The sequence below is a fragment of the Numenius arquata genome, chromosome 2 (assembly GCF_964106895.1).
Source record: "Numenius arquata chromosome 2, bNumArq3.hap1.1, whole genome shotgun sequence".
NCBI lineage: Eukaryota > Metazoa > Chordata > Aves > Charadriiformes > Scolopacidae > Numenius > Numenius arquata.
In genome coordinates, this window is record NC_133577.1 from 132,658,798 (window position 1) to 132,676,040 (window position 17,243).

Genomic DNA, 17,243 nt, shown 5'->3' on the forward strand with positions numbered 1-17,243 from the left:
CCTGTAACTCCCAATAGGCGTAAGGAGACACAACGACTGAAGAATGGGAGAAGCCACCCCTACCCAAGCCAGGACTGTCACGTATTGGGCACATGAGAAGAGCTTCTCCGTCTGGTGGTGGGGACAGTTCCCCACACCCCCAGGAGGTGCTGAGCCCAGCTCGGCCCCGCAGCCAAACCCAGAGATACCGATCTCACCCCTGGAAAACATCGACACTCTAAAAGGAACAAATGGGCATTGCAGTCACTAATAGTTTATTTTCATTGGAAACTGCACTTTTAAAGTCTGGATTATGAGCAAGATTTAATAATCTGAAGTATAAGAAGGGTTAGAAGAAGCTGGGTTACTGTGTTACCTGACCGTTAAGGACAGCAAAGAGCCTGAGCACAGATGATTGATTTCTCAGAAGTCCCAAGCTTTAATTAATTGTATGTTAGAAGTTAACAATCATGCTTTTAAATGCTGAGTTTCCCCTCTCAGATAGTAGAGGCAGTAAGTTTGAGGAAGATGTGTTGCATTTTTAATACATAACAGGTTGAATAACCACTCCAAGTGCCAACAGGAACTCCACACCTCCATAAATTATTTTAATTTCCACTATAGTAGAGGGAGAAAGCAGAATCAGTAGGCTCCGCACACACCGGCAAAACCCACAACCCTGAGTGTCCAAATGTGTGACAAGAGAGAACAGATGGAGGAGGACAAGGTGACTGTTGTAGCGACAACAAGACAAATATGGAGCTTATTAGTAAAAATAATGCTATAGGCACCCTCACATCAGCTAAAATTTTTGGCGTGAGTTAGGACTAAGCCTTTAAAACACAGCAAAGAGCAGATGTTGTTCCCGCGCTTCACACACGTTGAGGACCGATGCAAGCTCCCAGCTGAGCCACTAAACCGTAAAACATCTACCACCTCCATCACCTCCTTCCAAGCGTCCTTAGCGCTGAGCACTAATAACCTATGTGAGTAGAATTAAATCTGTGAATTTCTATGACATCACAAGATACGATGCCATTAATAACTTTGAAATTCAAACACTGTCAGCTAGAATTGCAGTTCAATTAGAGAAATCACAGTTAACTGAAGACATTCTTTAACAAAATCCCTCCATTTGAGAATATTCTGTTGCCCGGGCAACATGACTGCAAATTGGAGAGTTCAGACCATGATGTCTATTTTAAAGCAACAAGATACAAATCTTTGAAGAAAATACATCTAACAACCTGTTTGTATCGTACCAGAAAGTTGATACCAATGGTGTGTTAAGATAACATCAAAGTGTAAGTCTCTAAGGGCTTAAGGAGAGCCACTCACACTGCTGAATGGCCGGATTACACCCGCGACAGACACAGGAGAGGTTGAGAAAGGCCGAGGTACAAGACAGGACCCAGCCAGGAGGGTGCGCGGAGCCTGGGGGGACAGTGGGGGAGCCAAGGGACTGCATCAGGGGGACAGGGGAGCGTTGGTGCCACCAGTGCCAAGGGGTTTGCTGGCCTTTTGCTGGAGCTTTTTCCTCCACAGTCACTGCCATCACACAGCAGGTATCACCAGATCAGCTGTGCCTCAAATCTGACACACAGAATTTGGGGCATGACCTCCTTTGTGCCTGGCTCTGCACGCGATTCTGAATTGCCGTTACTGTTCAACAAAGAGCCAGAGATGTGCAGACCATGGGCAGAGTCACACTGCCAAAACCCTGCCAGGAGTCATGGCAGGTGTCATGCTGTACCCTGCTGGAGAGGGCACAGCAAAGGGCTACCAAGATGATGAGGGGACTAGAACATCTCTCTGCTGAGGAAAGGCTGAGGGACTTGGGTCTGTTGAGTCTGGAGAAGAGCAGAGTGAGGGGGGATCTCATCAACGCCTACAAATACTTCAAGGGTGGGTGTCAGGAGGATGGGGCCAGTCTTTTTCCAGTGGTGCCCAGGGACAGGACAAGAGGGAACGGGCACAAACTGGAACATAAGAAGCTCCATCTGACCATGAGGAGGACCTTGTTTGCTGTGAGGGTGTCAGAGCCCTGGCAGAGGCTGCCCAGAGAGGTGGTAGAGTCTCCTTCTGTGGAGACATTCAAACCCCGCCTGAAGACATTCCTGTGGACCTGCTCTGGGTGGACCTGCTCTGGCAGGGGGTTGGACTAGATGATCTCCAGAGGTCCCTGCCAACCCCATGTGATTCTGTCAGTGGGGAGCTGAGATCATCTGCAACAGATCTCAGATGCCTGGAAACAAAGAGAAGTTCCAACCAGCTTCAATGGCATGGAGCAAGGAGAGGAACATCACCCTATGGACCAGGAAACTTAATTCTACTGTCCAGAAAATGCCAGGCAAAACAGGGATAACCAACATCAGCAATTTGTCAAGAGCTAACCAAACTGAAGGGCTCCAAGGTACTTCTAGGAGAGGGCAGCAGCCAGGCTTGGTGACCAGCAAAGAAACTGAAGGTATCACATAGCCATCTTCTGCAAAAAAAATGACAGCCTTGTGTGACATTCTCAGAAACAACAGAAATTAAATCTAGCTGAAACTCCTGCCAAGCGATGAAAAACTGATCAGAAAGCTAATTCATGACTAACTGTCAGACTAAAAATGTATGCTAAATGGATTTCACAGGACCCTACCCCAGGTTCAGTAGTATTCAATTTTTTCATTAGCAGCCCGGGTGATGGAGTGCCGAATATTAAATTCCTAGATGAGACCAAGCTGGAAGGAGCTGCAAAGTCATTAGAGGATTAGAATCGAAATGGTTGTTGGAAACTCAAGAAGTGGGCTGGCGGGAAGATTTAGTTGATAGAGACAAATGTAATGACAGTTCATGTATGGGGATCACAGATGATGGAGCCAGCCCCTCCTGCGAGGGGTGCTCCGAGCAGGAGTCAGTGGGGAAGGTCTGTCTGGGCACAAGGAAGAGACTCCTCAGCAGGAGAAGAGACTCCTCAGCAGGAGAAGAGACTCCTCAGCAGGAGAAGAGACTCCTCAGCAGGAGAAGGGCTGAGCGCGGGAATGAGCCCAAGGTGGGAGCCCTCGAGGCAAGGCGGCTTGATGAGCCCAGCCAGGAAGGACCTGAGCACCCTCCGCATCCATGGGACCATCCCGTCGGAGCGGGAGGGTTGGAGGAGAGACACCCCCGAGTATCCCCAGCCCGGATGGCTCAGAGCCTGCGGCACCGGGCGCAAACACTGGCTCGGAGACAGCAGGCAGCAGCCCTGACGAAGATCTGAGGATTGCAGGATCACAAGCTGAAAATGAGTCAACAAAGTCACGCTGTGGCAGAAAAGGGAAAACATACCAGGATTTACAATTAGCAGCCTCACCTCTAACACGTGTGATGTAAACTCTCTGCTTGGTGCAGAATAGGTTGGGTTTCAGCTGGAGAAGGCTACTTTTAGGAACAGAGTTAAATGAAAGATACGGGGAGAATCCAGAGTAAATCAATAGTAATGATCGGATTATGCTTTCAAGGTCTCTGCAGGGAGGCCTGTGTGCCCCGGGATATTCAGCCCAGAGAATAGAAGATTGGGTGGGGAAGGGGTGATCTGACTGTAAAAACAGAAAGAAGGCAGCTGCACTGAGGACAAAAATAATCTGTTCTCAATAGCCATGGAAAAGTAATGGGCTTAAAATTCAATAAGAAAGATTCAGGTTGGGTGTCAGAAAAGGCTCTCTGAGAGCGCAGGCGGCTCGGAGGGCAGGAGCAGGCACCCTGGGGGGTCACCAGCAGCTTTTGCAAACACCAGACATAGAACTGTCAGACGGAGCCGATCCTGGGGTGGGGGGCAGGACAGCCCAAAAAATCCTCTCAGGTCCCTTTGCAGTCCTAGCTTTGGACTGCCTTCTCCCGTGGGGCAGCTGGCTCTGGGCGAGGGGAGCACAGAGAAGGTTGTCAGCCCCGGTCGTGGGGGAGGTGTTCGGCATGGTCTCCCACAGCATCCTAATTGCCAAAGGGGACAGGGATGGTCTGGGCAGGAGGATGGCAAGGTAGGTGCAAAGCTGGCTGGGCCACCGGGCTCAAAGGGTGGGGACGGGCCATGCGAGTCCAGCTGGTGGCTGGGTACGAGCCCATTCCTCAGGGATACCGTTTGGTGTCTTCGTTGACTGCTGGGACAATGGAGGGAGATCCCTGTCACCAACCTGGGGAGCAGCCAAGGGCAGGGATGCTTGTCCACAGGACCTCCCCACGATGGAGAAAGGGACAGATGGGGACCGGTGGGGCTCAGCCGGGACCAGGGCCAGGTCCTGCCTGTGTGCTACAGCAGGATGGGGCAACCAGCTTCCCTGAAAAGGCCTGGGGGGTCCCAGGGCCTCTCAGACCTGGCTCCAGCCAGAACACCCCCTGCCCTGTGTCTGACCATCATTAGCCAGCACCTCCCTGTAGAGCACCCTCCAGGCTCTGCAGGGAGGTGATCGCTCTACAAGTACCCCGAGTTCAGGCAATGAATTCCTTACATCAAGTTAAACATCTGTCTGAAGTGTTCATAGTCAACTTAAAGGCTGAATAAAGTAAAAGAGAGGAGATTCAGAGTAGATCTAAGGTGTTTTACACTGAGGGTGGTGAGCCCCTGGCCCAGGTTGCCCAGAGAAGCTGTGGCTGCCCCATCCCTGGAGGGGTTCAAGGCCAGGTTGGAGGGGGCTTGGAGCAACCTGCTCTGGTGGGAGGTGTCCCTGCCCAGGGCAGGGGGTGGCACTGGGGCGGCTTTAAAGGTCCCTTCAACCCAAACCATTCTATGATTCTATGACTAAAACCTCTGGCACATGCTTGAATTTCATGACCAAGGCCAGTATTGCCAGTTAGAGACACCAGCACAAGTGACTGGGTGCACCACAGCCAGAGCAGCTCTACATCCACAAAGCCTCTACGAGTGATAACAAGAAACTCTGTTCACTTAAAGCGTGACTATGTACAAAACAAAACCACCAAAAACCCCATCACCACAAAGATGTGTTTAGAAGAATTTAACCTGGGGAAAGGGGAGGATAAAAAAACCACCACACAAAAATATGGCAATCAAAAGGACAAATAACTCTCTGACAGAAAAGCAGCAGCTCTCATTGTTAAAGTTCAGTGGAATTAGAAGAAATTGGAAACAACTCCTTGCATACTGTTTTTATATTCTGCATATGATAATCCTGTATAAATGGAAAAGTTCAACCATGAGTATCATGAGAACAAAGAAATTTGTACAAATTTGGCATTTACTGATCATTAAGAAACTTGTCTGCACTTCTGAAGCCTACATCAGACGTGTTTGTGAAGAGCCAACACGAGTGATCCCATAGCTCCCCTGGCACGCAAGTTCGATGGGAAAGAAATCACCTTCTATGTTTAGTTTCACATACCAGACTCGATACCAGTCACTTGCTCACATACACAAGCAAACCTTTAGAAAATTATGATTTTTTTTTTCAAATAAATAACACTGGATTATTAACTCTTGACAATTAAAACTTGCAGTGCTGAGTTCACATTTTGATAGGTCCTCATAGCCATCTTTACTGGTTCTAAAAGCTACATTTATAACAAGCTCATGCATTTATAATAATTTTCTAGTGTATGCCTTGGGTAAGTAAATGGACCAAAGCAGAGTGCAAATTAAATAGAGCCAAATGGTTTCCCATGGTTTCTTACATGGCGTGATTTGGTACTATGAGCAGCACTTGGGTACCATCAGCCCTGATGGCCACAGTCTGGACATCAGAAACATCACCGAGGAGACAAGGGAAAAGTCTCCTTTGACTTTGGCCAAGCAACGAGATTTGTGGAAGACACAGATGAGAAGCCTCCATCCAGAAAAGGCACGTCAAAGGTGCTATCTTCCATTTGGATGATTCCAATGGAACCACCTTCCATTACTGCTGGGAAAGGAGGATTGCAAGAACACATGCAGAACGAAGATGACTTAGGCCCATGCAAACACAGCTGTGAACTAGAAACACTCCAATACCCATTCGTTTCCCCTTGAACTACCAATTACAGCAAGGGCTGTCATATAGCCACCATGGTTGACCCACAGACCTTCCAAGAACATACAGGGGCAGCTTAAGGAACCTCCAAAACCTTCCAGGTGAGGAAAATCCATCTTGACATTGAGAACACAAAGCTCAGTCTCCATGTTAGAGATGTGAGGTTTGGGAAAGAACACAGGGAAGTTCATATTGTGAATAAGATAAAAACTTGGATGATTGTTAGAAACTGCTGGCACCTCTAACAGGCCACTGGGAAACACAGTGCAAGGCAAGCCATGACTTGACCATAAGGACCTGAACCCTTCCTACTTTTTACGCAGGGGTAAGGGCAACTGGAAAAGCTACTTTTATTTTTAAAAAGGTGAAAAAATGACCCAGAGATTCAAAGTACAGGGATGCCAGTATGTGACACCTGGTTTAATCCCATCAGAGTACTGAGCTCCTGAGAAAGAAAGCACTTGAGTGAGTCCTTAAGACATCTAAAAATCAGGGAGGAAAAGGAAAGCGAGACCTGATGCACTGGCAGAGACCAGGGGATCAGAAACCAAAGGGCTTAGCCCGGTTAAGGCAGGGTCTTACTCCCACAGGGAGCAGCTGGGACTGATGGGGAAGCAGATGCAGAGGCACAGGCAGCAGAACCAGACCGTTTGGTGCGGCTACAGAACAGCAGCCACTGAGGATTCTCCTGCTGTTTACAGGGAAATCTCTACATGGAGGAGAGGAGGGCTCCTGCGGTGGCAGCAGATCTCCAGCCCCACACAAGGCAGACTGCTGAGACAGGAGTGGCACAGATGGCCCGACCTCTGTGATATGGAGGTGGAGAAACCAGTAGTTATTTCAGAGGACACAGGGAAGCAAGACAGATGGAGTCTTCCATGTCTCATCTTTATCTGTGCAGAGATTAGGCCACTGCAGCATGGACAAGTGGACAGTTCGATGGGGAAAAACTGGTTGGATAGTTGGGCTCAGAGTGGTTGTTAATGGATCATTCTCTGCCCAATGGCCAGTGACTGGCAACTGCAACAGCACTACAGGCAACTGCTGGAGAGGGCACAGCAAAGGGCTACCAAGATGATGAGGGGACTAGAACATCTCTCTGCTGAGGAAAGGCTGAGGGACTTGGGTCTTTTCAGTCTAGAGAAGAGCAGAGTGAGGGGGGATCTGATCAACGCCTCTAAATACTTCAAGGGTGGGCGTCAGGAGGATGGGGCCATTCTTTTTCCAGTGGTGCCCAGGGACAGGACAAGAGGGAACGGGCACAAACTGCAACAGGGGAAGCTCCATCTCACCATGAGGAGGACCTTGTTTGCTGTGAGGGTGTCAGAGCCCTGGAAGAGGCTGCCCAGAGAGATGGTGGAGTCTCCTTCTCTGGAGACATTCCAACCCCCCTGGAGATGTTCCTGTGGGACGTGCTCTGGGTGAGCCTGCTCTGGCAGGGGGTTGGACTGGGTGCTCTCCAGAGGTCCCTGCCAACCCCATATGATTCTGTTTCTGTGATTCTGTGACAGGTGGACACCACAGAGATCAAGTTTGCAGATAACACCAAACTGGGGGGAATGGTCAATATCCACAAGGGCAGGGCTGCCACCCAGACGGACCTGGACAGGCTGGAGAAACAGGCCAGTTTAGAGCCACGGGGACAGTGACTTTGAAAAGAGTAGAGGGTATCTCCCTTCCTCTCACACCCTTGTTAAGGAAGACCCCATCAAACCACTTCTCATCAGCTGGATGTCAAACCCCAGTGTGACACAGGAAGGCTGTTTCACATGGTCTGTCTGCACCACCAGGTGTGGATCATCCTTCTGATGAAGTTCAGCTTGCAAAGGTAAATGATTTCATTTCCAAGTCAAATCATGTGATTTGCCTGCTCAGGGAGGGACACAGTCATTCACAGAATTTGAAAGGTCTTCTCTTCTGTAATCACTCTGTCAACCTGACATTGAGGAAAGGGAAAAGAGAAACCCAAAGCACTGCAGCTGAACAGCAGCGAGCACTTAATACTTTCGTGAACACCACAAGAAAGCGTAGACAAGCTGACCTGGGGGACTCTGAGCTGTTGATAGTCCCATGCAAGAACAAGACTGAAGTAGTGAGGGTGGGTAATCTTATCACAACATAAAAAAACACCTCTTAAAGAAAAAGACTTATAGACAAGTCTTCACCCTCCTAAGGGACAGAACGTTGCCAAACGTTCCCATCCTGAACTTAAACTTATGGATACAGGATTTCAGCTGCCTGGGATCCAGGGTGGGAGGGAGGACACCACTGACTGACTCAGCCACCATTCACGGTCTTTGCGCAACTGCCTTCCTGTGGGCCTGTCCACACGTTCCAGCCCTCTGCTGGGTACCTTCCTGTTGTTCAAAGCGGGTGGTGGGTTCACCACATCCACAGCAGCAACTGCCAGTGTTCACGGTCCCAGCTTGAGTCCCTGTCCTTCCCATCACAGGCTCCCAATCCACCACACACTCCAGTGGCCAACACCCCCGGTCCCATCAGTGACCACCTCAAGACACAGGGGAGGTTTGAGAGATGACCTCATAGACCTCATTAGACCTCATAGCGGCCTTCCAGTACCTGAGGGGGGGCTACAGGAAGGCTGGGGAGGGTCTGTTTACAAAGGCCTGCAGCGACAGGACGAGGGGCAATGGTTTTAAGCGGGAGAAGGGGAGATTTAGATTGGATATTAGGAAAAAATTCTTTACCATGAGGGTGGTGGAACACTGGAACAGGTTGCCCAGGGAGGTGGTTGAGGCCCCTTCCCTTGAGATATTCAAGGTGAAGCTCGACGAGGCCCTGGGCAACCTGGTCTAGTTGGGGGTGTCCCTGCTGACTGCGGGGAGGTCGGACTAGATGACCTTTGGAGGTCCCTTCTGGCCTGGACCAATCTATGAATCTATGACGAGTGCTTTGGCAGCAATTTGTTTCTGATCAAAAATACTGCTAAAGCAGCTGGAAGGGGGAAAAAAAGAAAGAAAAAAAAAATAACAAAAACCCCTCCAACTTTCTTTTCGTCCAGTAAATTTTGAGTATGCAATATATAACCTGAAAAATGGTGTCTCCATCCTTCTGTGAGAACATATTTGGATGAGGCGGGGAAGCTTTGGGAAGGACTGCACCTGCACAGGGGACTCTCTTAGACAATTTATGGATGAAAAGCCAGCTAAGAGCAGTTGAAGACGTAAGTACAAACCTGGCTTGGGACATCAGAGGTCAGACTGCCAGAAGCTGGGAAGATACTCTGGGAAAACTCTCCCCCTAAACCCACCCTGTTCTTCCTCTCCCCCCTGAAGCCTGTTTGCAGCCACAAAGAGGTGATGCTGCTCCGGGCACTCCTGCCCCACACTCCATGAGTGGGGAACCGGTCTCTGCAGCAGGAGGAGCCCCGCACAGCGGGAGGCAGAACATCACCCTGGGCCATGAGCACGCTGATCTGCCTCGGGGAAGATAACCAAGTAGATTACAGCTTCTCAACCCGCTAAATTACTCCCTGCTATCTCGAGTCATCTCAGGCCACTGGCACCAAGCTATCTGATTAACTGCAGCAATCAAATTAACAGGAGTTATGTACAGTAACCTGACCAAACAGCCTTGCAGCAGCAGAGGTATCTTCAGGAGCTGCCAGCAGCCACAGAAGGGCTGGGGTGTCACCCCTCATCCCGGCTCCGCTCCCTCTGCCGGGTGGGACTCAGCCGCTGGAAGGCAGCACCCCATCACCACGGCCAGGAGAAGGAGACACAGGAGAAAGCACCAGACTTTTCAGGGGACACCAACTTAATGACATGCTGAAGTCTCGAGCAAGAGACCGAAGCTGTGAGTCGGAGAGTTCCTCTTTGACAGCTGGGAACTGAAGGCAGCACATCACTAACACTAAATTCTGGTTTGGATTTGCCAATACACAAATCCATTGGGTCACCAACCACACTTTTCAGTCTCTGGAACAGAAACTTCCAATTGCTCGCACTACTTCAAAACGGGAAAGACAAACACCGTTTTTCCCTCATTAAGACCCACTAGGGCTCTGCAGGACACGAGCAGGAGCCATTTGCCACCCTCCACCACCTGCCACACCACCCCACGTCCTGCAAACACCCAAAGCACAAAGACTGCCCAGTGACATGGCACTTCAGGGCATGCTCTAGTGCCCGAGATTGTTGGTTTGTGTCTGTTTGTTTGGTGTGGGTTTTTTTGTCGGTTTGTTTTTTTGTTTTTTGTTGGGTTTTTTTTTTGTGTTTGGACTCGATGATCTCAAAGGTCCCTTCCAACCATGAAGATTCTGTGATTCTCCATCTCTTGATTCCAAAAGTTCAGCTCATCTCAAAAAGGAGGCAGCAGTTTCCTGCAAAAAGGCCTTCCCTGGAAATAAATATTTTAACATTAAATCAGAGAGGAGTCAGATGGGACTGTCCTCAACTCCCTGCACAGAGGGCAGCAGTCTCCGAGCAGGACAGACAGGATCACAGAATTGTTGGAGTTGGAAGGGACCTCTAGAGATCATCTCGTCCAACTCCCCTGCTAAAGCAGGGTTGCCCAGAGCACATCACTCAGGGCTGCATCCAGGCGGGTCTTGAAGATCTCCAGAGAAGGGGACTCCACACCCTCCCTGGGCAGCCTGTTCCAGGGCTCTGCCACCCTCACCGGAAAGAAGTTCTTCCTCATATTTGAGTGGACCTTGCCACATGAAGCCCTTTCATGACCCACCTCGCGAGGCAGGAGATATCACAGGGCAGAAAGAGGAGGGTCTGAGCCACGGTGGATTTGCAGAGAACAGGGCTGAGCTCAGGCATCCTCCAGCATCCACTGTGGTTGGCAAGGTCATGCCATGGCTCAGAGCAAAGCTGTGGTGGCACCCATCCTCCTGAGCATCCCGCCAGAGCCAGTCCCACTGTGGTCCCCAGGCCTCTGTGGAGGGGAGGACGAGTCTCCCCTTCTCTGCAGGGAGACACCCACACTTCATCACACAAACGACATTCCCAGATATGACCAGACAACCATCACTAACAGGAGAATTATCTGAATGGTGTAAATGTCAAGTTCCTGCACATGGCAAAACACCAGACCGCCTTTAAGGATGCTCAGTTTGACCTTCAAGGCCCATTTTTTCCCTCAGCCTCCAAACCAAAACAAAACACAGCTTGAAAGTAATATCATCTCAGCCTTAATAAAGAAAGTACTTTTAAACAAGACTATAAGCTACGAATTCATTTCCCAAAACTACCTGAGTGTTTCCAGTTCCTCACACTGTACACACAGGTGATTCACAAGTGATTATCTCCACACGGCTGCCTGATCCCTCTATACAACCGTGGTGAGCACACACACGAGTTCCATGCACTCTTTTTAGGATAATACGCTTAATCTGAATTAAAACCTACTTAACACTTGAATGAAACACTTGCATGAAATCCTCATGCAGAACAGAGCACCGCTGCAGCAGGGGGCTTGGGGAGTCCACGGCCAGCAAGCGGCCAGGTCGGGTCAGATGTTCTCCAGCTTTCCTGCGTGTTCCTGGCATGGGCCGCACAGGGATTTGGTGCCTTTTCAGTGGAGTTGGTCCCTCGGGACACACGAGGGTCACTGGTCGTACCCACCGCTCCTGCACAGAGGAACGCTGGCACAGCCCAGCACAGCGTGGCCGATTTCCTGCCCGCAGAGCATCCGCCCAGCCATTCCCTGCCCGCATACCCCTGGACGTGCTGCCGCTCCAACGGCGCCGATCACATCTGTAACGGAGCCTCTATCTCAGAGGGGCCACCTGTGATGTCCGCAGGGACTGCATGACCTAAAGCCGCTATGAACAACACTGAGAAGCGAGAAGAGGCATATCTAAAGGGCTAATAATTAGTGAGCTCATCTGCAGCCACCCGAGCTGGTGTGTGAGTAAGACGCCGACAGACGGTCTCTGCTCTCAAGGGACACCTGAGGATTAGTATCAGTCGGACAATGAGTCACAACATTTCTGAAAGCTCCTCAGGCAAATGACCGCACTTTGGTAAGAGCACAGACAGAACAGAACGGCTATTCCCAGCTCAAAAGCTTTAAAGAAGAGGGGCAAAGCAGACCTTGGGTGGGAAGAGCCCTCCTGCATCGCACACCACAGCCTGCAGGCAGTCGCTGCCCGCCAGCTGCAAACTTACGGAAGGAGCCAAACTGCAAAATGCCCGAGTTTCCCTCCTCCACCTGCCTTATCCAGTGTATTTACTGGAAAGCTGTTCCAGAGTCTCACTCCTCTTCTGGCTGGAGGTCTTCTAACTTCCAGCTTAAGTCAATTAATGAGTTTAGGTGCATTGATTTCTGTGGCATCACTGTCCTTTATTTCTAAGGACTCTGCTCCTTCTCTAACATTTACTGCAACATTTCTACAGACAGCAATAACGTCTCCTTTCCAACCCCGTTCTGCATGACCCAACAAGCCAAGCTCTTGCAGTCTCCCACCATAAGACACCACCTTCACAGCCCTTTCTATGTGCACCCCGCATTCTCTTCCCTCCCTCCGGCCCCTGCAATTAAGCCGGTGTCAGATCAGACACCCTGAACCGATAGGTTTGTTGCCGTGAGCTTTACCCCCCACATGCCCAGGACTCGTCGCAGGGGCTGCCCTCGCTGGGGACCACGAGGGGTTCTGCGGGGGGACGGGGCCCGGTGCTTGCTGCCTCACCTGGAATGCTGTCTGGCTGTTGTAGTTGCGAATGTCTTTGCTCGCCCCGCGGAAGAGGAGAACCCGAGCGCAGCTCTCCTGTGAAGGCAAGCGAGGGGGAAAGGGAAGAGGCCAATTAGCACCGCAGACGTGACAATGAAGAAACAAATCATGTGGTTTGATCGCCCTCAGAAAGCCTCCTTGGACAAGAGCGAGGAAAGATGCTCAGCCCCTACGAACTGCCCACCCCCACGCTGACCAAGTCCACCCACCTGCATGCAGCCCTGGGGCGCCGTGGACATGCCCCAACACCAGCCCAGGAGCGCAGCTGCAAGCACAGCAGCCACCACACGTTCCCCAATATTGCTGTTTCCTAAAGCCTTTCATTGGTTTTGTTTTGAACGCTCTGTGCTTCTGAATGATGTCAATTCAATGTGTTTATGAGCCCCTGCGCTCTTCAATGCCGCTCTGCCCACCCACCCCAGTGGACAGACCCCAGGTACAGGAGCTCCTGGTGTGCAGAACGCACCCGTGAGAACCCAACAGACCACACATCACCCTCCGTGTACCACTGTCCACAGAAAAACATCACAGGGTTCCATTTTTAAAGCATGGAAACCTCAAACTGAAAATGCCCTTTATAATCAAAAGCCACATAATACAATGCATAAAAAAACTCCAGGAAGAGCAAACCTACATAAGAAATCCTTAGATACTGACCTGCATGTCTCAGAAAGAGAACAGGGGGCCTGCAAGATCAGAGAGGGCTCTTCCACCACCCTCCATTCCTCCTGAACTGAGCTTAGTGACCACACAGCAGATAAAGCAGAAACAGTGCCCTGTGTTGCCTGGACAGTCTTCTCCAAAATTCAGAGATCAGTAGTAAGAATTCAGGGCCATTTGTGAGAAGGACAGGACCCCAGTCCCCACAGCTTTCCCAGAGCAGGGTGAAAGCCACAGGATGTGTCCCCAGGTGCTGCCTCAGATTAAATGTGATCACCTGGGCCCAATTAGCAACTCTCCACCCAGGCAAACCGCTCCCTCCCAGCCAGGAGCGGGGCTGGCTGCGAAGGAGGAATAGGAACCAGAGGAGAAATTACAGCACTTTAGGCAGTAAATCAGCAAAAACATCTTGGGAAGGGGAACAGATTAAACCATGGACTGCTCTCTGGTCCTGCCTCTTGGGAAATCCAAAATCAGGCCGGTGCTACAAACAGCATCAGCCTCATCCCAGGTCAGAGTGTCGATACGCTTCAGAAGAACCTTTCTGGGTCTGGGAACAGTTGTAACCATGAGAAGATGTCCCAGCCCAATGTCGTGCTCTGTCTCAGGCAGGCAGGTGGCCCATCTACACCTTGTTCTCATGCCCCAAACCACACGGATGTACCTGGTTATAGAGAGCACAGATGTGAAGAGCAGTGTTTCCTGAGGCGTTCTGTGCAGTCATATCAGCTCCGTAGAAGAGAAGATGCTCCAGGTGCTGAACATGGCCATAACGACATGCCTGCTCGAAACCCAAAACAGAAAAATGAAATAGAAAATCAAGGAGCAGCAGGAAGATGATAAATTCCTTAACACCCTCATGGTAGAAAAGTCGAATCAGGCTGGACCTGTAACTAGAAAGTCCCATTGACATGCATGTACACACACTGCTGCTCCTCAGAGCAATATACAACCCAATACTTATTGGAGAAATTACCTCTACATCAATTGCAAATTTGGGGTCAGCATCACAGTGGTACCAGGGCCTCCTCCAGACTGTTTGCTCTCTCAGTGTAATAATTTGCTGAAAAGAAGCCCTGAAGCACAAGCAGGCAAAGAGGAGGGCAATGGACCTACATCCCTAGTTTACTGCTGTGGCATTTTCCTCTACATTTGGTCCATTCTGGGACCAGCAGCCCTCAAAGACCTGCCAAGGGAAGGTAGGATGGGGAAGGAGGGCAGTCATATTCACCGAATCGAGATCACAGACACACATCTCTTGTTTTTTCATTCTCATCCACTCATCCATGGCTGTGCCAGTATTCATCCACCTCGCAGGGCACTCAGAGCTGGGTTGTTTCAGGAGGCCACAGGCCCAAAGACAACCTGTCCTCCTAATGGCCCAAGACAAGGGGACTCCGGGCAGAGCCAGAGCATCCTCCATTCTCCCAGAGTTTCTCAGTCTTGAAGCGCAAGGCCAGCTCACATCACCTAACCCCTGGCCCATGTCTTCCCCATACCAAACCCACTTAGTGTGTAAAACGGGGACATGTACAACTGTGGTTTGGGCATTGGACTGAGATCCCAAAGCACTATCCTACAAGCTAGCTGCAATATGGGGAGGATCCCAGGCACCACTGACCAAACAGAGCAGCCTGAGCGTTGGCCCGGGATGGATCCAGGGCTGTTCCTGGACCATGTGTGAGTCCTACACACCAGAGCCTGGCCCCTGCGCTGGCCACCCCTGACAAACAGGGCCTCCACCGCCTGCAGCACCCATGGGGACAGGACAAGCCTCTCCACCGGCCGCAGGACAGTGGTCACCCCAGCCACATCCCGTCCCGCCATCCATCCCACCTGGTGGATCTCCTGCCAGCCGTTCTCATCCACGCAGCCAAGCCGGGCGTAGTCATGCAGCAGGAGCTCGCAGCAGTAGGGATCCCCCCCCACCATGGCACTGTGGTACAGGGGTGTCAGCCCCCGGCTGTCTTTGTAGTCCGGGGAGGCACCCAGGTCCAGCAGCGTCTGCAAGAGAAGCGCCTGCCTCGCTCTGCCTTCGAGCAGCTGCGCAGGAGGAAAACCTGCCCTGCAGAGGGTCTGGGGATGCTGTGGCCACAGCAGCGGGCAGTGCCCACCCAATCTTCCCCCCAGGGCTCACATTATCACTGCCGTGCTCTTGTAATGGGCTGCGCCCCCCGAGAGCAACACACAAGATGCTTTGGCCCAGGGAGGACAGAACCACATGGCCAGAGGAGGCCACGGAGATGTTCTGAGGGCTGGAGCCCCTCTGCTGTGAGGACAGGCTGAGAGAGTTGGGGGGGTTCAGCCTGAAGAAAAGAAGGCTCCGGGGAGACCTTAGAGCCCCTTCCAGTCCCTCAAGGGGCTCCAGGAAAGCTGGGGAGGGAAGCTCCCTCTTGATGAGGGAGGGGAGCCATAGGAGGAAGGGGAAGGGTTTTAAGCTGAAAAAGGGGAGATTGAGGTGAGATGTGGGGAAGAACTTCCTTGCTGTGAGGGTGGTGAGAGCCTGGCCCAGGTTGCCCAGAGAAGCCATGGCTGCCCCATCCCTGGAGGGGTTCAAGGCCAGGTTGGAGGGGGCTTGGAGCAACCTGCTCTGGTGGGAGGTGTCCCTGCCCAGGGCAGGGGGTGGCACTGGGGAGGCTTTAAGGTCCCTTCCCACCCAAACCATTCTGTGATTCTAACCCTGCCATCAGCCAGGATGGGGCGGGAGGGAGCTGGGGCGCAGGGCAGAGGGGAAGGAGAGCCCCCCGACTGTGTCCAGCTTTGGAGTCCTCAACACAGGAAGGACATGGACCTGTTGGAACGGGCCCAGCGGAGGGCCACAAAGATGATCAGAGGGACGGAGCACCTCCCCTATGAAGACAGGCTGAGAGAGCTGGGGTTGTTCAGCCTGGAGAAGAGAAGGCTCCGGGGAGACCTCATAGCAGCCTTCCAATATCTGAAGGGAGCCTACAGGAGAGCCGGAGAGGGACTCTTTGTCAGGAAGTGTAGTGACAGGACAAGGGGTAATGGTTTTAAATTGGAAGAGGGGAGATTTAGATTAGATATTAGGAGGAAATTCTTTCCTGTGAGGGTGGTGAGGCACTGGAACAGGTTGCCCAGAGAAGTTGTGGATGCCCCATCCCTGGAGGTGTTTAAGGCCAGGCTGGATGGGGCTTTGAGCAACCTGCTCTAGTGGAGGTGTCCCTGCCCAAGGCAGGGGGCTTGGAACTCGATGATCTTTGGGGTCCCTTCCAACTCTAACCATTCTGTGATTCTATGATTCTATGACTCACCAGCAGCGCCGCGTGGTTGCGGCACCGGACAGCCTTGTGGAGAGCGGTCATTCCCTCCCGCGTCCGGAAATCCAGGTGCGCTCCCCCGTTGCGCAGCGCCTTGATCATCTCGGCGCTGAGCTCCAGCTGGGCGGCCGCCGTCAGGGGACACTCTGCAGAGCCCCAGGAGGGAGACGGGTGAGGACCGCGGGGACGCCCACCCCATCCACGGGCACCACCGACCTCTCGCTCGGCCACGGCTCCCACCCGGTCTCCAGCAACGCGGGGTGCTCCCTGCTCCCCACCTCGAGGGAGCTGCACCAAACCCTGCGTCCGCTCCCAGCCCTGCTCAGACTCCAGCTGTTCCCTGACATGCCGTGTGGGCAACCAGCTGCCCATGGGTTCTTCTGGGTGCGAGCCCCGCAGAGGAGAGGGGCAGGAAAGCGCGGGCAGTCTAAGGAATTGCAGGAATGCCGCTGCTGGCTCCTGCCCTGCAGGGAAGCACGCACCTGGACACACCATTTATACGAAGGGGAGAAGAAGGGGGGTGAAAACTGGCATCTTTGTTTAGTTTCTCCCCACAGCAAGGCATGGAGAAGGGGCTGCTGTTGTGGGGGAGAGGCTCAGCTATGCACCCCAGAACCCCCCAGCATCCAGGGAGCTGCC

General features: G+C 51.9%; 1 protein-coding gene across 1 annotated transcript in view; it reads right to left on the minus strand.

The window, feature by feature from the left end:
- The window catches only part of SHANK3 (SH3 and multiple ankyrin repeat domains 3), a 352,413-nt gene that overhangs the window by 261,937 nt on the left and 73,233 nt on the right, over nucleotides 1–17,243 (minus strand). Inside the window, exons 6-9 of the mRNA XM_074166270.1 lie at nucleotides 16,599–16,750; nucleotides 15,163–15,330; nucleotides 13,991–14,107; nucleotides 12,625–12,702 (exon numbers count right to left, since the gene is read on the minus strand). Of these exons, the coding sequence (XP_074022371.1) occupies nucleotides 12,625–12,702; nucleotides 13,991–14,107; nucleotides 15,163–15,330; nucleotides 16,599–16,750 (515 nt within the window). The remainder of the gene's footprint in view (nucleotides 1–12,624; nucleotides 12,703–13,990; nucleotides 14,108–15,162; nucleotides 15,331–16,598; nucleotides 16,751–17,243) is intronic.